Raw genomic sequence first — 23,882 nt, forward strand, 5'->3', positions numbered from 1 at the left:
CGTGAGACAGAAGAGACCACAGGCCCTGGGGACCATGGGCACAATGCCTCCAAGCCACAGGGGCTTCCTTTAATCAGAGACACAACTGAAACAAGTGTTCTTTTTTTTTTTTTTTTTAAAATACAGCCATTGAAAAGACGACACATTAAGAAACATGTAAACACTGCAGATGCTTAATTATAAGTTGCACTGCTCGGTTTAGTACCTACGCACTCCCGGGGGGACCGGCGAGGGTGGGGGCCGGGCCTCCCCCACCTCCGCAGTTGCACAGGTTGCACAGACAAGGAGCCAGTGGGCGGAGTGAGGGAAAACAAGACCTGGCTGCACGCAGCTCCTGACACGATGAAACCAAATTCTACCTTCCAGTTCTCCCAGAAGAAAGGTTTAAGATGTTAGGTAAGTTGGAAAATGAATTTGAGTTGTCCGCTGGGAGGCAGAGGAACTGACCGGTCCCTTCTGGTTAGAAGACCAGCTACTAGGGGAGGCACGCCGGGGCCTAGTCTCATGTTCTGGAAAAGGGAAGGAACACAGAACCTGCCTCCCCAGACACTCGGGCCTGATCCTGATAATCCAGGAGCAGCTGGGTGATCCTGTTCCTGGGAGATTGTCCATCGCACCAGAACTTGGGGTCCGGCGTGGGGGAGCCACCTACCTTCCCTGGTTCTGCTGTCCCCAGTCCACCTCAAGGGTCCGCGCAGGGTATTTGCCCCAGGAGCCCTGCCCACTCAGAGGCCCACGACTGCACCGGTCTCAGGAAAACAGTCCGAATGTCCCACACTGAAAGATGACACAGGAACCGAGCCCTCTGCTTCCCAAATCATGGGGGACTTGGACCACCCGATGTGGTCCTTACTGGCCAGTGGGGTCGTCTCCAGGTGAGGCAGAAAAGGACGTCGACATCTCTACTCCAGCGGGCCCGCAGCGCACAGGGAAGTCCCCGCCTCCTCCAGCAGAACAACGTCCACGGAGTCTCTGTGTGTTTTTTGACAAAAACCTCGACGGTCCTAAATTCGGGTCAGTCAGGTGGTGAAGCTGAAGACAGTTTGGCAAGCAGAATCTTTCGGAAGTCATGGGCAGGGTGTTCTGCGGAGGCGCTCTCCCTCCCACGGCTCCGCAAGGGTGGGGGGGCACGGGCGACAGCCAGAAGCCCCCAAGCCCCAGGAACCGACTGGAGGCAGAGCGGGGAGTGAGGACGATCCATCGCAGGGAAGCAAAGAGCTCAGGGTCCCTTCCCGGGGCCTCGGAAGGGAAGCCTGCGGGAGCACACGGCAGCGCCCTCGAGCCACCCGGCCTGCGGTGAGCAGCTACCAGCCCAGTCCCCGTGCTTGTCCTCGGCTGCTGCCATCCATGTGTGACCGCGACCCAGGAGTCTGCCCAGAATCCCTCACGGGCGAGGCCCTACCACAGGCTTGTCCCAGGACGCTCCTGACAGGAGTCCGCAGAAGATGGAGAAGGGAGGTGGCTGCGTCCCAGCCGTGAGGGGGGCCACGTGTGGAAACCTCCAAGAACCACCCCCGAGACTCCCAAAGAGGCATCTCCTCCTCCTGCCACTCAGGACAGGGGGTGGGGCCACAGGGAGTAAGCCGCTGGGGACCTCCTGCAGAAGCGGGGCAGCTTCAACGGGAGGCTCCCTCTCCCTAGTCCCACATCAGCCGCAGACCTCAAGGACACTGCCTCTCAGCCCAGGCCCCTTAGGTTCTTCAGAAAAAAGAATTTAAGTCAAGACACGATTTGTTTTCAGGTTGCAAGTAACGGGTCAGCTGAGCGTCGCGCCGTCCTCCTGCCCCAGCCGCTGGTGTATGGTAGACGGGGCTGCTGGGGTGGAAGCCCAGCCGCTCCCGGGCCCAGGCCTACTGCCTGCTGTTGTTGTCGGACAGCTGGCTGGGGGTCCGCGCCTCAGCCAGGGAGGTGGTGCCCTCGAAGCGCTGCGAGGCGATGGCTGCCTGGTGGGACATGCTCTTCCTTACGATGTCACCTTTCCGCCACAACACCACTTCCTGCAGAATTGGGTGGGGGGGGATGTGACACCCTGAGAGAGGCGTGTGGGGGGGCCCAGGGGCTCCAGCCCTCCCCGGGCATCTTGGCAAAACCTCCTGCAGGTCAGCAGCTGCCTGTCTGCACCCCCCCGCCCGGGGCTCCCAATGGGGGCACGAAGGGCAGAGGGGTCGCAGGCCTGGGCCTGGGCAAGCGGACTCAACGTGTCACATGGGAACCCTGGTTCTCACCGCGGGCTCAGCCTCCGTGGACCACCAGGGGGCGTGGAGACGAGCAAACTCTCCAGGCCCTGCCCTTCCTGTCAGGGTCTCACCTGCTGTTTGAAATAGCGCCGCTCCTCCTCATCTATGAGCACCAGGTTGAGGTAATAGCGCACTGAGAACTTCTTGTTGATGTCCCGCATGGTGGGGGTGAGCTCGTAGCCCGCCAGGAAGAGCCGGATTGGGATGGACTCTCCTGTGAGGGCCAGGCACACGTCAGGGAAGGGGCAACGGAGCCCACCCTCCTGACACCAGCAGGGGAGGCGCCCCGAGCATCTCACGGCACACTTGAGGCAACGTTCCTGCCTGTCGGGGACTCGCAGTCGGCAGCTCAGTGACCTGCTGAAGCAAAACCTGACACTGCGCTGCTCCCCGTCCAGGTCCCGCTGCACCTTCTCTCACCGCCGGGAAACCAAGATCCGTGCGTAGGAAGAGCGCAGGACGCTACGGCCAAGCACCCTTAAGGGGACGTGTCACCGTCTAGTTGTCGGGTGTTCACAGGCCCAGGGTCAAACTCACTCCTGTCACCCAGCAATTTTGGTGCCACCGTCCTCCACCCTAAATACTGCATGTTCCCCAACATACACCTCCGCTCCGAGGTGGGTTGGCAGGGCGGTAGAAGGCTCTGGAAAGGAAAAAACCCTCATTCTGGTCTCAGTTCTGCATTAACTTGTAGGACTGCTGAGTTAGTCCATTGCTTTCTCTGGACCTTAATTTTCTCTTGCGGAAAAGTGTGGAACCAGACTACATGGTATTTTTGAGCCCTTCCAGCTCTGACACCGTGCTCTTCCTAATTTAAGTGAAAGGAAATTAGGGCAGTAATTCTACTGAGAGAGGCCAAGCCTATCACGTCGTCTAAAGCTAAATATAAATGCGCTGTTAATGATCTGTTGTCTTGCTTCTCAGGGAAAACAGCAGCGGCTCTCCCTGCAGAGCCGGTGAAAACATGGCACACCCGGGGAGTCAGGAGCGCTCAGCCCTGTCCCCCAGGGGGCCTGTCCTGGTGACACCCAAGAGCCTGCTATCCTGGTCTCCTCCTTCCACACGGAACACAGGGGAACAAGCTGAATAAAACCTTGGCATAACCGAGCACTTCTGGAGGGAAGAAAACACTCCTCGTGATCAGTGGCTGCAGAGCTAGCAGCACGTAAAACGACTGCTACTCCCAAATAACCAGGTTCCCCAAACACCCAGGCTTTCAACTCCATTCGTTCCAGATGTCACGTCAGCTCTGGGGGTGGGTGGGGCGGCCGTCTGTCCCGTTCCCTGCTCTGCGGCACCTGCTAGGGCTGCCCAGACTGTCTACACTTGGCAAATGCATGCAGGGAGTGGATCATTTTGCCAGAACCAGAAGTAAGGAACACACGTGATTATTCCACATTACCCTCTTGGTCCCTAGCAACAGAGAATGTCAACAGGAAGTAGTGAAATGTTCCCACTGTATCTGCTACACCAGCACTTTTCAAGCTTTTGTAGTAGTTGTTTTCTAAGAGGCATCGCTCCTGAGATGCCATCTGTGCTATGAGCTCCGTAGGCAGACAAGGCCAATCTCCTGGTGAAGGTGGGGAAGGAGCTCGCACATATCAGCCCTTGTCCTCTTTACTGGCACCCAGTGAACTTCCGGAGATGAGAAATGACAGGTGAATAGGGAATCTTAGTCTAGCACTAAAGTCCCTCGTGCCCTCCAACACTCTGTGGTGCCTGGGGAGCGGGTAAGGCTGCTGCGGGCTGGGTGCCTGGGTGCTCACCTCTCACGGGCGCCCCGTCCATGATCTCATACTTGGCTATCGTGTCGTTCTCGTGGTACACGTTGGGGCCTGTGCCTGTCGTTTCCCGCTTGATGATATCTATCTCCATGTGCTTGATTTTGATTCTCACCAACAGGAAGTAGATCTTTCCTACAATAACATCTTTCAAGTGGTATCTGGGAGAGAGAAAGCCCAGAGAGTAAGATGTGAGTACAGCAGCTCAACTTTGCATGTTTCCAGGTTTCCCAGGTTTCAGGGGAGGGGACACTGCCACGTGGGGTGGCTGAAGATGGAGTGACAGCCACACTCGCCCACGTTCTTACAACTGCCCTTGCAGAATGACTTCCCAATATGTTCTTTACTGGGATCCCAGTGACTTCTGTAACTTCCCCATTCTTCCACAGGCCATTCGCAGGATGTTCTTTCTGCAGGTTACATGCCCATTCACGCTTGCTCTCCCGACTTATCTCCCCAGCACTCTAAACTCTTGTATACCTTCTGTGTTTGTGTATGTGTTGTTTTAGGTGTCCTGAGTTGTGGGAGGACAGCCCCACCAATCCAGGTCTTGCTCTTTCTCCCTGAGCTCCACAACAGGTCTTCTGGGAACTGGCCCTCAATAGCCTGCAGCAGAGCAGTCCAGGGAAGAGCAGGAGAGCAAGATGCAGGCATCACTCACACCCCATCAGCACCTTCTCCCTGCGCCCTGCTCACACGGCTGGTGCTTGGGAGCTGCTGTGGACTTGGCCATGCCTAACAACGGTTCTGACCCTCCAAGAGTTTCTGAGTCAGCGTGGGGCACCAGTGGTCTGCGCACGCACAGCCCTGTATCAGGCAGAGACAAAAATCTTCAAATCTGAAGCTCAGATTCATGGGACAGGGTGTTCCAGGGACTTCAGGATTTAACCTCCACATATTACGGGTGAAGAAGAGGAAGTTCAAAGAAGACAGACACTTGAACCAGGATCTGAGTAGGGGACAGAGATGTGAGCCCAGGTACCCAATTCCTAGGCCTGCGTCCGCCCTATTTCATGCTGCCTTTCTTCTTACAGTCTAACTGGGAAACCCGCACTCAGTAGATAACCTAAGAATGGAGGCTGCTCCAAGCATTTAAGAAGGAATGCTGAGAGATCATAGATTCTAGGGGTTTTCAAACTTTGGTAAACAGAACTTTCCTTTATTCTAAATGAAATGCTATGTGGAAACATTAACATGTGAGAAACCCCAGTGCAGGGCCCACGATCCTGCGCCCTGCTCTTCTTTCATTTCATGTTTTCTATGTTTAAACCCCACTACCCTGTCTCCACTTTTCAGAGGAGAAAGCCAAGGCACAAACATGTTAACATCTGCTGACCTTCACGCAAGGGCAATCTTAGTGGCAGGATGGGACTGTGCTCTAGGCCCACCCAGTAGACAGAGCCCTGCCCAGCATGGCCTGCTCTGAGAGGGCACGAAGGGGCTGAGCATCCAGCCCGAGCTCATGGGATGGACTCTCTTGGCCCTTTCACACCACACTTGGTCTTGAGCACACTGCTGACCGACGGCTTTCTGAGCTCCTACAAGGTGGCACTGCCTCCCGGCCACCCCTTTTTACCAGGCGGCGGGAGCGCTGGCTGGGCAGGCACTGCTGGTGGGCTCCTTTCCAGAGCCCGGAGACTGAGGAGGAAGGCAAAGAAGGCTGTTTGCTCGTATGTCCCTGCCTGGCCCAGACCAACCTCCCTCCAGCCTGCCCCACCCCAGTCCACATGTGGGGCCCAGCCAAGCAGGAGCCCTTCTGGGTCATGAGTGGTTCCAGGCCAGGGGGCAGGGGAACAAACAGGCCCCCCCTCACCCCTGTTCTAGGAAGCACATACGTTGCTAGTTTTTTGAAAAGCCCTATTTCCAACCCTTCACAGGAGAGCCAACAGGTCAGCCCCACTGCCCTGAACCCCTGGGTAACAGTGGATCTGACCTGAGTGTCTGCCCAGTAAGAGCCCTAGACTCCTAATTTCTTGTTTTAGCTCTGAATACACTTTTACTTCTGCTGATTTTCAAACACTTTCAGGAACGTTTGATACTGAAAAGAAAGATGCTTGTGGGGACGCCTGGGGGGCTCAGTGGCTCAGTGTCTGCCTTCGGCTCAGGTTGTGATCCCAGGGTCCCGGGATCGAGTCCCACGTCGGGCTCCCTGCAGGAATCCTGCTTCTCCCTCCACCTGTGTCTCTGCCTCTCAATCTCTCTCTCACTATGTCTCTCATGAATAAAAGAAAGATGCCTGTGCTAGGTCTTTGAAGTGCTGGTAGGTTTCGTGATTTACAAGCACTTAAACGTTTCCATGTTTGGACAGCAAACACAGTTAAAACATTCCTGGCTTCCCAACTTGCCAGTTAACATTATTTAAAGACCTCTATAAAGAGGCATTCTTGGCTATCATTCACTAAAGTTCAGGAGGATGCAGCAAACTAGGCTGGTGTGCACGTGGATTTCCAGACACGCTGTACAGCGGGTACGAGCGCTAACAGGAATGGGGTTTGGAGATTATTTTGATCAGCAGAAAGGAAGAGCTGTATCTAGATCCAAACAAACAGCTGTAAAGTCAGTTTAGCTTGACTTTGAAACACAATGTGCGACGTGTAACTTCAAAGTCCCTCCTTGATTTACGCTTAGTGTAAGTAAGAGGTTCGGCCTCCCGGTCTACGTTCTGCAGCCTCAGCCATGTTCCCAGTACCCGCTCAGCTGCCTGCCCCCAGCACAGGCCTGGGCTCCACACCGCGGGGCCCCGGGTACTTACTTGGATTTATTGTACTCAAACTCAATGTGCAGGCAGTCCTCGATCCCCACCTCCATCTTGATGGAGGAGTTCAGCTCTGGGTACGTGCTGAGGGTGTGGACTACGATGTCCATCTCCTTGACGACGTCATTGAGGCGGCGGCTGATGGTGGCTCGAAGGAAATACCTGCAGGAGGTGGACGTGTCGTAAAGGAACACTCCCAGTGCCCGCACGCTGCCCCTGTCTGCGCGCCAGCAGACCCACAGAGAGAAGCCCTAACGGGCGGCTTTGTGATTCCTCCCAGAGTCCCCTCCCAGAAAGACGTGAACTTACAAAATTCTGCAATTACAGTTCCAGGGTGTTCGAGGACCTTCCCCTCAAGGGCCTTCTCGAGCCCATCCTCCGGGATCAGAGCACTGCCCTAAATAGAAGCGATTTCTCTGTCCCCCCCACCCCAAAGTTATCCTAATGCCGTCCTGGCCCTGGCCACTGCCTGCCGCGGGTCTGTGTACGGGCTTCCCTCGGGCTGACGCCGGCTCTCGGCACCGGGTCTTACACGCTGCCCCCTGCAAGCCTGGTCATCTCACACGATCAGTGTGCATCTTCCAAGTCCCTCGAGCTAAACAGGAGGGAATGAGGAAGTCCGTGAGCTGTCCGCACTTAGCTAATGTCCCCGTTCAGCTACCACTTACCGCTACGCACTGACGAAAGGCCAGACCCTGGGGCAGCCCACAGCCCACTGGGGAGCGGCCTCCACACAGAAATCCGACCACACACAGCAGGTGCGGACCCAGGTGGAGGAATCAGAGCTACAGGGAGAGACCAAAGGGCCCTCGGGCAGCGGAAGTGAGGGCAAGTCTGAATGTCGGATCCCGGGGAGGGGTTGCTGGAGCAGAGGGCAGCGCCTGCCAGCTCAGCGTGCCTTGCCTGCCCGTCCGGGCTCTGGCACCGCCGTCCCCTCTGACTTCCCCACGCTGCCACCCAGTGACTGCAGGGACCCCCCCCATCACAGGTCAGGTGTCCCTGCAGAAGGCTGCGCGCCAGCTCAGTACGCACAGGCTCCCCTCAGCGTGGCCTGGCCCACGCTCCACCGCAGGCACTTCCGCCTGTTCTCCAGGACCTCCTGTGTCCCCAGCCTTTCCTAGTCGCTCGGGGCTCCAGCCTCGCGCCCCTCCGTGGAAGACACAGCTTTTACTCTACTCAGAGCACAGCCTTCCCAGTCAAGACTTACGACACTGTCTCCCTTCTCTGCCTTGTACTGTTTCCTACCTCCGGCCTAAGAGGGCATCTGCGGCCTCGCCAACCCTCCCCGCCTCCCGACAGCACCCGGTCTCTCGAGACCCTCTGCCCCGCCGGCCGGCAGACTGCCTGCACCCTGGGTGCGATGCGGGAGGGAGGGGGCTTCCGTCCGGATGTCCAGCCACAGCTCACAGGTCTCCACTCTGCGGGGACACAGGCAATAACAGCCCTCCCTGCCTCCAGGGACTCAAACATGGGAGCCTGGCATCTCCATCATCCACGTTTTCCAACTTATCTCCCTCCAGTGAAGGCTTTCTCTTGAGTTTGTACAAAAGCCCAGACTGCTCAATCCCCCAAAGGCTCCCCAGGCCCGATGGACAGTCGGGGATGGCGCCCGGGAGGGGTCCTGTTCTCACTACCCCATGCCCTTTGCTTCCCACATAAAAACAAAGGAGTCTGGAGTGATCTTTCCATGTGTTCCCTCCGCCCAAGCAGTAGGGTACAGCCCTTAATCTGGAATCAACGTGTACACAAAGCCCTTAACTAATTTTCCCTTCTTGACTCCTCACTTTCTCACCATGAACCCTAATGTCTTCATCTAACTAGACAGCAACACCTTCTTCTCTCTTTTTTTTTTTAAGATTTTATTTATTTATTCACGAGACACACAGAGAGGAAGAAGCAGGTTCCTGCAGGGAGCCCGATGTGGGACTCGATCCCAGGACCCCGGGATCATGCCCTGAGCCCCCCAGGTGCTCAACCACTGAGCCACCCAGATGTCCCACCTTCTATTTTTTGTGGTAAAATACAGGAGTTCCGAGTATACCACCCGAAAATATGCCACTCTGGCACAATGATCGTACTGAGCTGAACACAACCGACAAGAAGCAGACACAAGAAAAACCGCCCTTCCCCACTCTCCACCAGGAAGAACAGGAGGGTCTTCCTCACCAGAGACCACTGTTAGCCCACACCGCACCGGAGAAATCCACGTAACAGATCTTGCTGAAAGAACTCTTTCCCTTCTTTTGTTTCTCCCACATATCTGTCCTCCCTAGAAGCTCGGTCCCTTTCCTTTGTCTTGTCACTTCTCTATAAAATCATCACTCTCCTGTTAAGACGCTTACATAAGCTCCACGTCCTAAGCGCCCTGTCGCATTAGCCATCCCGGAGTTCCAGGCATATGCGCCACACACACACACACACACACACACACACACACACACACACACGGGAATCACCCCAGCCTGCCTCTCTCTGGCAATCTGATTTGCGGGGCTTCAGCTGATGACCCTAAGGCAGATAAAGGAAACATGGTTTTCTCCTCCCCTACAACATATATAACAAAACTTAACATCTTAATTATTTTTAAGTATATGGTTCCGTGGCATTAAGTACATTCACACTGCGGTGAAATCACAGTACATGTCTTTTTACGACTGGCTAATTTGACTTAGCATGACGCTTTTAGCGTTCATCCATGTGGTAGCATATGATAGGACTTCCTTTTTTAAGGCTGAGTAATATCCCACTAAATGTATACACCACATTTTGTTTATCCATTCACCTGCTGATGGAACTCAGGTATGTCCACCTTTTGGCTGCTGTGAACAGGTTGCTATGAGTGTGTGTATACACATCTGTGTTTGAGTCCTGGTTCTCATTTCTTTCGGGTATGTACCCAAAAGTGGGAATCCTGGATCAAACGGTAATTCTATTTTTAATATTCTGAGGAATCACCACTCTTTTCAATACCTTTCTTTCTGACTTAAAAACATTTAAGAGCAATGCTCTGCAAAAAAATGAAATTAAATAATAGTAAATCCTGCAGCCAGGCTTCAGTGACTAGTAGCTTGTCTTCCTCACAGTTCTGCAGCTTTTTCTGAGTGCGATTCTGAAACGCTGCCTCTAGTTTGAGTAATGCCAGTGTTCGGACTTCTCTGCAAGGCCTACAGTCACTCCTCTGATGAAGAGGGGAGACCAGAGAGAGAAGGGGACGGAGGGCCCTGCTGTAGTCCGCACCACCAGGCCTCAAGGTGATGAAGACGGCTGATCTGACAAGACAGCATCAAGACCTGGAAGCAGGTGTCCGGGGTGACAGAGGACGTCTGCTGTATCCCAGTGACATCACTTAATCTCAGGTTACATCCAAGACTCTAGAGCTTCTCTGGATTTTGTTTTGTTTTTTTTGTTTTGTTTTGTTTTGTTTTTTTACCCCAGAGGTCCTGGAATCCGTCACCATCCTCAGAAACTGGAACACTGAAAACACTAAAAACAGTCCTACGTACTTAAACTGTGTTCACTAATTTTTTAAGAACTCGTCACACTGTGTTATGTTTTATGTTCCCCATCACCCCAAAAGATGGAGGGCTGATCTAGAACTAGAATCCAAATCTATCTTACTTTTCACGGGAGAAAGCTGAGCGACAGAGCTCAGGATCACACTGCTGTTGTGTGGCAGAGCTGGACTGAGGAACTGCAGCCCCGGTACGCGGGGGACAGCAGGTACCGGGGTATAAAGGCTGACTACTGAATTTTTAGGAATGTAAAAAACTGATTGTTAAACATAGCAATTATTTAAAATTAAACTACATAAACTTATAATTAAGACTACATGAAAAACGAAGGTAACACCAAAGATGTGTTGCTTCCTAATATTTTTGCTACATTTTACAATTCTCTCTGTCTTGGGGGAATTTACGTCTAGCTACGTGAAGGTGGCTACTGTACGTCTCTCCCTAACTCTGTCATCAGGAACATCAGGTCAGGAGCCTGCAACTGGCCATGGTGGAAACAGTCACTCTACAGAATCTGACAACTGCTGCAGACCAGGGCTTTTCCTCCCGGAGAGCCCACTATTAGCCACGTACCAGCACACCACTCACGGCTCCCACCTCCCTCCCTTCGTGCTCCCCGTCTAAAAGGCCTCAGGAATGTGGACGGCTGCCGGGGAAGGTTGGTGGACAGCAAGCACAACTTACCGTAGCTTCACATTCTGGCCTGTGTAGGACTCATACGGCTTCTCCACGTGGGTGAATTCAAAGTCGAAGGCCTGTGATTGGCTGATCTCTCCGGGCCGGGCCAAATCCTTCACCAGTGACACAAACTCATGGTGGTTCCCGCGGTCGTAGTAGAGCTCTGGAGAGAAAGCATCCACTACCAGACCCCGAACTACACGGGGCCTGGCAAGGAGGCTCCAGGACGCAGGATCCCTGTTTCTGAGAGACCTCCCCCCAAGACAAACCTCCCCAGCCACCCGTGTTTTTGACTCCCTTTCCCTTTTCCTGATCCTGCTCCTTCACTGCATGCTCCATGTATGACCTTCCTCCCTACTTTCGAAACACTTCAGTTTTACACAGAGGAATCCAGCGGCACAGTAAAAACCACCGTGACCCCACATGCAGCACAGCGCGCAGCACATCAGGGAAGGATCTCAGTGAGAGATACATCGGGGAGCTGCTATCAAATATATGACATTGCTTTAAAAACATTTCTAACTTTTGAACACCTATTCACAGTTCTTTAATCATGTCATCCTTATAATGACTTTTTGGAACTAGCTGGGAGAGGCCTTGTCATCCATTTACAGAGAAAGAAACTGAGGCACAGCAAGGTCAAATGACACTCCGAGTCTCCGAGGTGGCTGCGGAGCTGAGACTAGAGCGGCTTTCCTGCAAGGACGAATCTATTTCTATGATCTAGTACAGTGGGAGTAATAGCGTAACCCACTTTGCAAGGCTCTGTAAGAATTAGAGGAAGTGACTCTAAGAGTAAAGGACTCAGAACGGTACCCAGTGGACAGCAAACACCTGAAACACATTAGGCGCTCCTATCCCTTGGAGAGGAATCCACATGGCCAAGCTGACGCAGAAGTTTTAGCGTTATTTCCCTTAAATCAGGGGTTTCTCGACTTCAGTAAGTGCCAAAATCAATAGGAGGGTTTGTCAAAACCCAATTGCTCAGCCCTGCCACTAATGTCAGGGGTGAGGCCCAAGAATCTGCATGTCTAACAAGTTCCCAGGGGATGCTGGTCCTGCTCGTCCAGGGACCACACTTTGAGAAGAACTGTTCTAGATTCATCTTCCTCTGGAAATAGTTGTGGCATTTGAATGTTACAATTTACCGTATTTGTACTCCACTATTTAAATTTTTTTTAAAGATTTTTATTTATTCATTCATGAGAGAGACAGAGAGAGAGAGAGAGAGGCAGAGACACAGGCAGAGGGAGAAGCAGGCTCCAGGCAGGGAGCCCGACGCGGGACTCGATCCCAGGACCCCAGGATCCCGCCTTGGGCTGAAGGCGGCGCTACACCGCGGAGCCCCCAGGGATCCCCGACTCGAGTGTTAACATTCCTATATGTGTGGTCGTTAGAGGTACGGTCTATTTCCCCCGGTTCCTGGCTCCCCCAGCACCTGGCTGTGCAGAGACCGACAGCGCGCACAGGGCCACACTGCAGTCAAGCGCCGCCCCTCAGGCATTTCCGGACTCGTCCTTCGCTGATGCTGCTGCGGCAGGGAAGCCAGTGAGGGAGCGTGCGCTCGGCCCTCCCGCCGTTGGCTGCCTGGAGACGGAACCAGGCCCACAGAGGGGAGAGGCGGCCCAGGGCCAGTGGGCCAGCTCCGAGTCTGGCTCCGAGTCTGCAGAGCGCGGCAGGCCCCCTCCCTCAGGTACCAGCTGAGCAGCAGGGCGGCGGCAGGGCTGCGCGTGCTTGGGGCACCTCTGATCAGGCCTGCAGCTCCAGGCCCAGCAGTGTGGAGCCCAGCCCTGCCCCAGGGGAGAACTGTGCCCAGAAGCGGAGCCGGTTTCAAGTGGCGCTTTCAGGCTGAGTGTGAAATCAACCCCTTGCTGCCCTGGGAGCTGCTCCTGACAAGCCTATTCCGCAGGGAGCCCTCTTCCCCCGCAGGGAAGCTTCTACAGCACAGGGCAGCACAGAGGGCTCTGTCCTAAGATACATCCGACTCAGGAAGGCAGCAATCGTGCAGTTTAATCCCAAAGTACCGCCGCCACTTCTGTATGCATTTACGTCGTATTCCGTGACTGCAGTTTGCTGCTCACTTCCTACGGTTACACTTTCATCCACTTTATAGCACAAACGATCCACCTTCTCTTCCAAATACTAAATGGAATCAGTGGCAGGCAGCATTCTGAGAAGTGAGTAATAATCCACCAAGTTGCTAAACAGGAGACCGCACGTACAACCTCCGGCGGGAAGGACAGGGAAAAGTGAGCAATCCACTGCTTCTATTTTAAGATCCAACGGCTGTGTCCCCCAGTAAATGTAAGGAAGCCCAGTGATCGGGTGGGAACAGAGCCACTGTGACAAGGGCTCCTTCGCTTACTCTCACTGGGCCTTGTCGATGGTCCTGACGCCTCCGTGGGAAGTAGCCCCTCAGCCCCGGGTGGACCTGGTGCTTCAGCTCCCAAGCACTGGATTCTTGCCACAGTTTCAGGGGACAGAAGCAGGCAGAGTCCCAATGTCCATGAACTTTAAGTGAGAAATCGCAGAGTTGAGAAAAAGATGGAAAAATACCCAATTGTGATCACAAAGACCAAAGGCAACACAAGAAACAAAACAGAGAAGGACTCACGAGCGCTCAGAGAGCACGAGAGCATGCAGACGTCCCGTCTGAGAATCCTAGCAACGTTCTGGCTGAGGCAGCCCCAACACCCGGCAGTGGCCCTCGGGTAGGAGAGGTTGTCCTTCCCTGCATACCTCACGTTCTCCCTTGTGCTTTTCCTCCTGGATGATGTTAGTATCGGCTCCTACATTAAATGTCACAGGAGAGTGGCCAGCGTGTAGTCTGAGTGCAGCTGGACTGGGCTTTTTAATTTATAATTTATAAGCCATTTGTGATGCCATTTGCGATGCTCTTGCAAACACTTGGTGCAAAACGGCAGAAATAGCAGCCATACTTTGCTATTTGCCAGAAAATCTGGTTTCCTCTCACATAAATTAGAACAGAAACTACAAGGCTGTTTTAGCAAGAGGTTGGGCCCTCAAGAGGCTATAAATTGCCTGTATTCTATCCCAAAGATGCAGTGACAAGTCATCTTTGTTCCCCCCAACCTCCAAAGCCCTCAGCAATCAGGCACCTCAAGCTAGAAATAGGAACTGACCATGTTTTTTGTTAAGGTAACTTCCCTGTCTTGAGCCTCTTTCTTGATCCAACAGGAGGAAGTGACTTTTATAGTCAGGATGTTTTCATGATGAAACTTGCCACCAACGGCCGAGGAGTGAATTTGCCACTTTGGAAGGAAATCGAGCCAGCTTTGCACCACCCGGTCATCGTTGGAAACAGCCTGAGACCTGCTACTGGGCTGGGACCATGTTTTTGGTCCAAGCTTAATGCAGGTCTTGGAAGAAACGTTAAGCCAGCAAAGGCAAAGACACCTCCAAGAGTCCCATCTTCATCCCAGTTTTCCCAGCCACTATCTCCCACCAGTCAAGATTCACGCCGCCACCTCCACTCACATCTCCTGGACGCTGGCACACCTGCTAGAGCAGAACACCTCCGGGCTGCCCGTCCCCAGCAAGGCGCAGCTCTGTTCCAGCCCTGCAACAACTCACTAATAGGCCAGAATCAATCTGTTTCATCTCAATGTGCCTTTTACTTAGCCTTTCACGGGTTAATGAATTAAAAGAAAGCCCCTGGAGTTTTTAGAAGTATAGGCTTGACTGGTACTGATGGGTTCAGATCCATCCAGTGCCATTACTTTTTTTTAAAAGATTTTATTTATTTGACAGAGAGAGCATGAATGGCGGGGGGTGAGGGGGATGGGGGGAGAGCAGAAGGAGAGGGAGAAGCAAACTCCCAGCTGGACAGGAAGCCCAGACGTAGGGCCAGATCCCAGGACCTCATGGTCGTGACCTGAGCCAAGAGCCCAAGGCAGCCGCTTAACTGACTGAGCCACCCAGGTGCCCCCAGTGGCATTACTTTTAAAAACCTTGTAAAGGGATCCCTGGGTGGCTCAGTGGTTTAGCGCTGCCTTCAGCCCAGGGCCTGATCCTGGGGACCCAGGATCGAGTCCTGCGTCGGGCTCCCCAGAGGGAGCCTGCTTCTCCCTCTACCTGTGTCTCTGCCCCCCACCTCTATGTCTATCATGAATAAATAAATAAAATCTTAAAAAACAAAAACAAAAACTTAAAAAAAATCCAGATATAATCTATTTGGTTCTGGAGAACAGGGTTATTCGTATCTACCATCCTTTGTAAGATCGACCTTCCAATCACCTTTGGTTTATTTAACCCCGTTAGTCTCCAAGATGGCCCAGCTCTGCCTTCCATCCTGTGTTAGAGTTCCCTAAATGAGTCCAGCTAAAAAATGGTCTCTCCCTCTAACAATTATAAAATTTCCCTCCGTGCTTCTTAGACACCACCACATTGTATTTTTCTAAAAACAGTGGGCCTTCCCATGCTAGAGCGACGTGGGAGATGCCCAAGATGCCCTCCCCACCTATCTGTCAGCTTTGTTACAACAGACCACGCCACTGGAAAAAGTACACTGGCGCAGGAAGAAAGCCAACGTGGCTCAAAATCATACTGAGGGTAAGAGAAAACATACACAACACAGGTGAGTAAGGCAGGTCTTCTTACACTCTCAGGGGCAACATTCAGACTGCGACATCCAAGGAGCTGATCTAGAACTGAGTGCATCACAGGTCTGACAACTCTTATTTTCTTACGTACACAGAAAAACCAGCCTCAAATTTGGCATAAGAAAATGTGATCAAAGAAATGTGCAACAGCAAGTGAACCGACAGGAGCTTTAATGTTTCTGCATCCTAGTTCCCAGTGGAGAGGCCGTGCGCAGGTGCCTGCTGGTGAGTGAGTCATCTTAGCTCTCAGAGGCCCAGGGTGAGGGCCACACCTTGCTTACCAATGCCTCTGCCCCAAGTGCCAGCAGGAAGCCCTGCCTCTTAACAGTCAGCAAGGCAAATCTACACTCCCCCTTTCCTTCATTCAAGTAACTCTGGTCTATCTAGGAGTTGAGAAAAAGGTCCAGAAAACAGCTTCTATAAATTCCGAGATGTGAGCACATATCCAGTTGGCAAGTATTTATCGAGCACCTACTTCATGTTAGCTTCTGAGACGACAGATTAGCCAGCACACTGATGATGCACTGAAGGCAGTCCCTGGTTTTCGGGGACTCAGAATTTAGTGAGGAAGGCAGACCAGGGGGGGATAAAAAGTCACAAGTTTGTCATATCCTGCTTGAAAAGGAGGTATCCAGGAGGCCTGTAGAAGAACAGGGGCAGGGCTAAGGTCAGCCTGGGGAGCTTAGGGAAGGCTGTCAGGGGTATGCTGGGCACTTCAAGGACGAGGGAGAGCCTTGGTGGAAGGTCAGAGCTTGCAGAAAAATGTTCACATACAAAGGGAAGATGCCAAGATTCTAGAAGGAACATATTTTGACAAAACTATAAGAGGTGAGGGTGAAGGGGAAGGGAGAGGTGAGGTGGGGAAGAAGGGCGGGGCTCCTCGGGATGGAGCTGGGTATACACTTCTGCTCTCGGACCAAAAGGGACTTGACGAGCAGAATTTTAGGGAGGGGACTGACAATGTCAGAAGTGGCTCTTAGAAAGTTCACTCTTACAGAAGATGGACTGAAGGACAGTGGCCACAGAAAGAGAATCAAGGCAGCAGCACAGGCAAGGAGAGGAAGCACAGACTGGGGATGCAGGAGAGCGGCTGGAGAGTGGGCTGAGCGCGTGGGAGGAGTTGTTAGTCTAAGAAGACTTCTGGGTTCCTAAGGTTAATGGATGCAGGTGACACAGGCCACAGTGGGACACACAGGACAAGAGGCAGGGCTGGGGCCGGAGCAGAGAAAGAAAGAGGTTTTTGTGTTGGATGTGCTTCTGGGGGCCCCGTGAGTTATCCAGGTGGAGGTGCCTAGACCCAGGCGTGGAGCTCGGGAGAGTTCAGGTCAGCACAAAGAAAGAGGCTGGGAGTCATCAGAATATAAAGAGACACAGAACTTATGGGTACAGATGAGATTGCCAGAGCAAGCTGTAGAGAAAGGACAGGAAACAAAGGTCATCCCTGTTCCTGTTCCCGCCTACCTCTAAACCAAGACCGACACAGGTGCTTTCCTGAGCAGGGTCTGGGCCACTGTGAGGAGTGGGGTCCACAGAGGAATGCAAGAGAGCCAAACAGTCGTCTCTGAAAGGACACCGGGGAGAGTCCCTTACACAGGTTTCTACTTGGGCTAACACACCGTTTGGGAGAAGACAACGGAAGTCAGACAGATAGACCAAAGGGAAGGCTAACCTGGCCCAAACATTCCCCATGGACCGTCTGCACAGGAATTGGGGTGACCCCAAGGTGACAGGTTTTAAACGTCTAGTGCCTGGAAACTTCTTGATGGATCAGGCTTAACAGGGAAAGAGAAAATGACAATAATCATCTTAATTCCCCTTTATGAATACCTATTGTGTGTGCCAAGACCCGTGCATCATGTATATTAACTCCGGTCCTCCCAAGACCCTAGGAAAGACTGTGCTCTTATAAACTGAGCCCTGCCTAATTTAGGTCACCCTATTTGCATGACTCTCAATCATGTACCAGGTTGTCCTTCTAATGAATACACAGGTGGGACAAGTACACATTCATCAGGAGGACAAAGAAATGAATCCTAAGACAGCTAATTACATAAGGCACTTGATTTTCAAGCTGTGGAACCAGTCCACAGGAGGGAAGGAAGGCGGGAAGGAAACAGGAATCAAATCCAAGAGACTAGGGTTTATAAGAACACTTCTGAGTGAAGATGGAATTCACCGAGGAAGGGAGGCAGAGCCCAATGGTGCGCCATACAGCAAGACCTATACTATACCGTACAGCGCTCTAGAGCCAGATCTAGGAGCCTGACCAAAGCTCCGCCCACTTCATTCACAGTCAAAGAATGCAGCGAAGGAGAAAACCGCACTACCGCAACCTCAGCAAAGTTACTCACTAGCCTCGCTCTCTGGTTCCCAGACCAGTAGACTGTTGACACAAATGGACCATACAGTGCAGGAAGCATTACCCCTTGACAGCTCACCAGGATTCTCACAAGGCACCATTGTTACTGCCGCCGTCAAGGTGAGAAAGGGAGGCCCAGAGAGGCGCACGGCTTCCTCAAAGTCACGGGTGGAGAGCTCACCGTGCTCTGAGGCTCAGGAAGAGGTATGAGTGGAAGCTGAAAGGCTGGGAGAAAAGCCAGCAGGTATGCTGTCCTAGATTCAAGGAGTGAGACAAGCCGCCAGGCAGTGCAGGTACAGCAAGCAGCTCCCTCAACTTCCTTTTGCTCAGACTAGAGGGAGGCCTTGACTCCATCCCCCCCCCCCCCCCCCCCCCCCGCCCCAACAGCTCACTTCACACTGTTGGGGTAGGGGACACTCTGGTTATCTTCATGTATTGAGCTATCACCACGTGGAGTGATAGCGTAAAATGTGCACTACAGGTGTTATGCTCCTGTTACAGATCCAAAGAATCCATGCAGGAACTTTAAAACTACTTGAAAATACGGATGTTAAGTAAGCAGGCACTCCTCGATTATCTCCTACATTACGCTTAGCATAAAATACTCTGGATTCATCCTATTGGCCCTGTGGTCCTTCACTAGGGGTGATTTTTACCCTCCAGGGGACAAAAGGCAACATCTCAAGAAATCTTTGGGGGTGCTTTTGGGGATGTGCTTCTGGTATCTGGTGGGTCAAGGCCAGGTTAATATGGTGCGACAACAAAGAATTATCAGGCCCTAAACGTAAACAGTACTGCTGTTGAGAAATCCTATCCAGCCTAGAGGCAGGAGAGAAGAAAGTATGAAACTCACTCTTCAGTCCCTTTCTGGTACATAAGAGGCCATTCGTATTCTGGATTTAAAAGAACAAAAAAGTTTCCTATGTGATCAGCCAGTCTTTGATGATCTCATTTCATTTTCCTAAATGAGCAGTAGCCACGGAGGGACTCCTTCTTCCAGGATTCCTCCTACGTGTGCCAGTGTCTCCCTGCCCTGGAAAATGGGAGAACAGATTCTCTTCTGACCTCTAGTGATATGAGAGAAAGTATTTCCCAGAAAGTCTGTAAGAACAGGGTTACACCTGCAGCCTGGTGCTACACGAATGAATCCTTTGCCAGTCTTTTTCAGCACACATGGGTATTTACCATGAATCTACTCCTGACCCAACGAGAAAGACCCTTTATTTCAGAAGTACCTAGTTTTTTAAAACACAAGTCTACAAATAGAATTAGGGACAGCCAGCCGTACTTTGGCAGCTCCCAAATCTTCTGTATCATTACTGCTTCTTGCTGTCCAGGTTTAACTATTAATAATCACGTTTGAAGATTGTTAGAGCCCTGAGAAATCTTGACCGTTAAATTTTAGGCTTGGACCATTCCTTTGTCTGTAAGGCGAAAATCAGTCAACCGAAAACTAGCATTCTAATAAAGAAGTCTTAGAAACATCATAAAATAGGAAGATGGAAGATTGCAGGGCTTCTTTCCCAAAACAGGTCCAAGACTGGGAGCCCAGAGCTAAGGCGAGGCCGGAGAAGGGTGGTGAGCCCTCTCCCACGTCCCAGCACCAGAAAAGGAAGGCGGGCGGCAGTGAAGTCAGCGGGGCACACGGGACCCGCTGCGGATGTGCGGACAAAGGCAGGGGCGGCAGGCGGCAGGCGGCAGGCGGCAGGCGGCAGGGCCTCCCCCGCAAACCCACCTGCAGGCAGGAGCATCTCCTGGGAAATCCGGGAGGCAGGGCGCAGAGCCGGGCGCACGCTGGAGGCGCAGGGGCGCCCACCACCAGGCTCCGCGCCGCCCCCACCCCGTCCTCGCCCGCGCTGTCACCTCGGGCCGGGGCGACGGCGGGCCCCGGCCAGCGCGGGGACCCGGGCCCAGGCAGGCCGCCCCCCCGCCCCCGCCCCCGCCCCCGCCCCCCGTCGGCGCCCGGGCCCGCGGAGGAGAAGGAGGAGGAAGAGGAGGAGGCCGCAGAGAAAGAGGAGGCCGCGGAGGCGGAGGAAGAGGAGGAGGACGAGGAGGAGGACGAGGACGAGGAGGCGGCGGCGGCCCGCGGACCCCCAGCGCGCGGCACTCACCGATCTGCCCGATGAACTCGATCTTGATGCCCTGGTGCTCCAGCCGCTTGTTGGGGTTCTTGAGCGCGAGGCTCACCTTCCCGGAGACCGTCTCTCCGTCGTAGAAGAGGAAATACTTCTCCTTCTTCCCGTCCTCCGTCTTGTGCTCGGCCCGCTTCCTACTCTCCGCATCGTTGAGCACGATGTCCACCTCCACGCTCTGCCCGAAGCCGAAGAAGCTCATCTCGGGGCCGGGCCGGGGGCGGCGGGCCCGCTGCTCGGCGCGGGGCGGGGGGCGCAGGGCGAGGGCGAGGGCGAGGGCGAGGGCGAGGGCGAGGGCGCAGGGCCGACCGCAGCGCCCCGGGGACCAGCGCCCCGCGACCCGCCAGCGCCGGGCGAGCCCGAGCGGCGGGCGGCCGGGAGACGCTGCGGAGGGCAGGGCACGGGGGGCGGGGTACGGAGCTGGGCCGTGCGGGCCGCCCACCGGGTGCGGAGCGGCGCCGAGCAGCACAGCGAGCCAGCCCCGGCCTCCGGCGGTGCAACGCACCGAGGCGCTTCGGCGGCTCCGGGCGGGGGGGGGGGGGGGGGCGGCGGGCGGGCGGCGCAGCCTCCAGCCGGGAGCGCCCGGGACGCCGCGCGCATGCGCTCGCCCTGCCGCTGCAGCCTTCGCAGCCCCGCCCCGGGAGCTGTGCTCACTGCGCACGCGCCCTGGTACACAGCGACGATCCGGGAGCTGTGCTCACTGCGCATGTGCGCTGGGAGAGCGATGACCCGGGAGCTGCGCTCACTGCGCACGCGCCCTGGTACACAGCGGTGACCCTGGAGCGTGCTCACTGAGCACGCGCTCTGGCAGACAGCGACGGCCCGGGAGCTGTGCTCACTGCGCACGCGCCCTGGTAGGCAGCGACGACCCAGGACGGGTGCTCACTGCGCATGTGCGCTGGTAGACCGAGGGGCCGGTGGTTCCCTTAGTTGGCATGGCAGTCACGGCCTTTTTGCAGAACTGCGGGCCAGATGTGTCGTAAAATTAAATATCTGCGGATACCCTTCCCGGGCGCTCCTGTTTGGTTTCCCTCACTGCTTTGGCTCCTCGGGAAACGTCAGAACGTTCGAGCGCCAGCTGACACGCACGGGGAACGTCGGCCTCGGGCAAAGCTGACCTCTAATACGGGGAGGACCCGTCTCCTCCTCCTTACGGCGTCCTCCCAGCTAAAGAAATAAGAGGAGAAAAACGCGAAGTTCTGACTTAATCGCGACCCCCGCGCGCCGCGCCAACCTCAGACGTCAGCCTGGGAAGCGGCGCTGCCCCCGGCCGTCGGCCCGCCCCGTTCTCTGCGCCGGCGGCACAGGGCCCCGCCGATTGGCGGGCGGGCGGCACACGGCTGCGCGATGATTCGTCGGCGGGACGCTCCGCCCGCCCTGATTGGTCCGCAGCAGCGTCTCGGAGCGCGCGCGGGAGCGAGCTTTGAAAGTTGAGCAGCGCGGACGCTCGCCGGCTGCGGAGGGATCATGGTGGCGCTGCTGGCCCTGGGCAGCGGCCTGCAGCCCTGGTGCCCGCTGGGTCTCAGCCCCGGTGAGGAGACGCGGCTGTGAGAGTCGGGGAGGCCGGGCTGCGGCGCCTCCCGGCCTGGGCGGGGGCGGGGCGGGGGGCTCGGCGTCCGCGCCCTCGGGACGCAGGGGCCCCGTGTGGGGTGGGGCACGCGGGGGGGGGGGGGGCGGCCGGGCGTTGGCTTCCTTCCCGGGCTGCTGCGGCCTCCCCCTGCCGTTCCCCGGGGGCTCTCCGACAGCGGCGCCCGCTCTGTGGCTTCGCGGAGCACTGACTGCGGCGCTCGCGGCCGCTGTTGCGGGCGGACGTGTCGCGGCCGGGGCGGCGGCGGGGCCGGTGGTGCCGGGGCGCGCCTCTGACGCTCGTGCGCACGACGGCCGCGGTCCCGCCCCGGGGCCCTCCCCTCAGGTGCTTCCCTCAGATCCTCTTCTCAGCTCTTCTCCGCTCCTCCCCTCAGGTCCTCCTCTCAGGTCCTCCCCACTCCCCTCCCCTCAGGTTCTCCCCTCTGGCCTTCCTCACTCCGCCCCCCGAAGGTGCTCCCTCAGCTCCTCCCCTCAGGTCGTCCGTCAGGTCCTCCCCTCTGGCCTTCCTCACTCCGCTCCCTGCAGGTGCTCCCTCAGGCCCTCCTGGCTCCGCTCCCCTCAGGTCCTCCCCCACACATCACTGTATTCGGTTCTATTAGCCTCCTCATGAGATTTTCGCAAAGGGACATCGAGGCAGCCTTATTAACCTCTTTTCTTCAGATTGAGCTTGTGGGAAGGCCGTATGCTTCAGCCTCGGAAGCGCCGCTCCCCAGAACAGCTGGGTCTAGAAAGGGTTTTGGGCGGGGGGGCGGCTTGGCTTGGCTCGCAAGCAACCGGGAGCCTGCCTCTCTGCCTGTGGTGCGGCCGCTGCTCTCTGTATTTTCAGGAGTACGTGACCAAACTCTTCAGGAGAGTAGGGTGCATAGGAAGAGGCTCGCCCCCGGATGTTTAGGACGGTCAGGCGGCCCCGCAGCGTCGGTTACAGTTTAAGGGAAGGATTTTGCCCTTTGCTGCGGCCTGAAATCCTGTGTCACATGGTCTGGGTGGGGTGGGCCCGGGGCTTCTCTCTCTGAGCCAACCCCGAGCCCAGAGGTCGTGGATGCTCTACCTGCTCTGGGAGAGCCTCGCCTTGACCGCCCTTTCCCCCAGGATGGGTGGACGCAGTGTGGGAAGCGGACTTCACGGAGGCCGAGCCCTTGGATCCTCGCGTGGAAGCAGAGATCTTAGAGACTGGGTTGAGCGCGTTCACTAAACTACATGAGGGCATTGTGCCCTTCGCTACGGAAGAGCACGGCCCTGCAGAGGTGAGCCCCGGCCGGGAAGGTGGCCATCCACAGGTGTCAGCGGGGGCCGGGAGGCAGCGCTGGCCTGAGCGCAGCCACCTGTGCGCACAGTTCCTGACGACCGGGGCAGGAAGAGCATAGCATGTGGCCCGTGTGCTATCAAACCCTGGCGGCTGCTGGTTAAGTGGGGAATTACAGGTTCAGTTTTAGGCTTTTGCACATGAGCTCCTGTTAGGGCATCGTCGCGGAGAAGTCCCTGGCAGTGTGCATTGGAAGACCCGGAGGGAAGTGCAAGTTCAGCAGCCTGGCTGGGCGAGCCCTCTGATCCCGGGTGCAGCGACGCGGAAGTGGGGGGTGAGGAAGAGACCAGGACGGGCCGGGTCGGGTAGAGACAGGACTGCCGGTGGCCTGCAGACAAGCACCAGAGTGAGGAGCGCTGATCCGAAGACAGGGAGGAGCCAGGCACCAGTGCTGCGAGGTCATGGGCAGGCGGAGTCCTGACACGGGCGCTTGGGCCACAGGTCGTTGGATCGTCCCTGGTGACCTACGAGGTCACAGTTCCTCATGAGGTGGGTAGAGCTGAGGTAGCACTAGGAGTGAGGAGGTGGGCAGTCTGCAGTGCTGCAGCCACGGGGCGCGTCTGGGCCGGTGCTGTGTGAGCCATCCCTCAGGGAAGCCTGACCGCAAGCAGATGCCCACCTCCCGCCAGACTAAGGTTTCCGGGGCACAGGGAGCACGAGATGGTGGTCCCGCGGCAGCAGATGAACGCCATGCAGCTGGTACTCCAGCAGCGACACTCTGTGCCCACCACCTCATCCGGCTGCTCAATGCAAGCGGGACAGCCTCCCCAACTCCCCGGCCTGCAAGCCTGAGCAGCGCCACTGGGACTGCCGCGAGCACCTTGACTGCATGATGCACGTGAAGGAGTTTGAGTGGAACGGCAACTGCTCCAGTGGAAGAAGCGGCAGAGCAGAGGGAGGCGACAGATGTGGCCAG

General features: G+C 55.5%; 2 protein-coding genes, 1 long non-coding RNA gene and 1 other non-coding gene across 5 annotated transcripts in view; 2 read left to right on the forward strand and 2 right to left on the reverse strand.

The window, feature by feature from the left end:
* Window positions 1-26: 26 nt before the first annotated feature.
* VPS26B (VPS26, retromer complex component B) lies at window positions 27-20,329 on the reverse strand. Its single transcript, XM_038535598.1, has 6 exons — window positions 20,056-20,329; window positions 10,970-11,126; window positions 6,771-6,935; window positions 4,004-4,179; window positions 2,309-2,451; window positions 27-1,997 (listed from the first exon to the last, which is right to left on the reverse strand). The coding sequence occupies exons 1-6, from the start codon at window positions 20,276-20,278 to the stop codon at window positions 1,851-1,853; spliced, it is 1,011 nt and encodes a 336-aa protein (XP_038391526.1). The 5' UTR covers window positions 20,279-20,329; the 3' UTR covers window positions 27-1,850.
* On the forward strand, window positions 1,641-6,200 carry LOC119871773. The gene is made up of 3 exons (XR_005359015.1): window positions 1,641-2,854; window positions 3,162-4,209; window positions 4,528-6,200. It is a non-coding gene; the product is annotated as an uncharacterized LOC119871773 (long non-coding RNA).
* Window positions 12,809-12,953, reverse strand: MIR8868 (microRNA mir-8868). Its single transcript, NR_128821.1, has one exon. It is a non-coding gene; the product is annotated as a microRNA mir-8868 (primary transcript).
* Window positions 20,330-21,455: 1,126 nt separating the features above from the next.
* Window positions 21,456-23,882, forward strand: part of NCAPD3 (non-SMC condensin II complex subunit D3) — a 60,193-nt gene continuing 57,766 nt past the window's right edge. For both annotated transcript variants that reach the window (XR_005359016.1, XM_038535599.1), the window contains exons 1-2: window positions 21,456-21,607; window positions 22,753-22,907. Coding sequence is in view for 1 of the 2 variants with exons in the window: in XM_038535599.1 (XP_038391527.1) it covers window positions 21,544-21,607; window positions 22,753-22,907 (219 nt within the window). In the remaining variant the exon portion in view is untranslated. The remainder of the gene's footprint in view (window positions 21,608-22,752; window positions 22,908-23,882) is intronic.

Source organism: Canis lupus, chromosome 5 (assembly GCF_011100685.1).
Source record: "Canis lupus familiaris isolate Mischka breed German Shepherd chromosome 5, alternate assembly UU_Cfam_GSD_1.0, whole genome shotgun sequence".
Taxonomy (NCBI): Eukaryota; Metazoa; Chordata; class Mammalia; order Carnivora; family Canidae; genus Canis; species Canis lupus.

Excerpts from the sequence above, each read along its gene's own strand:
- VPS26B (XM_038535598.1), bottom strand. The coding sequence starts at position 20,278 with ATGAGCTTCTTCGGCTTCGGGCAGAGCGTGGAGGTGGACATCGTGCTC. Across the intron at positions 6,936-10,969 it reads GGCCAGAATGTGAAGCTACG|GTATTTCCTTCGAGCCACCA; the intron begins GTAAGTTGTGCT and ends CACCTCCTGCAG. Across the intron at positions 1,998-2,308 it reads GGCGCTATTTCAAACAGCAG|GAAGTGGTGTTGTGGCGGAA; the intron begins GTGAGACCCTGA and ends CCAATTCTGCAG.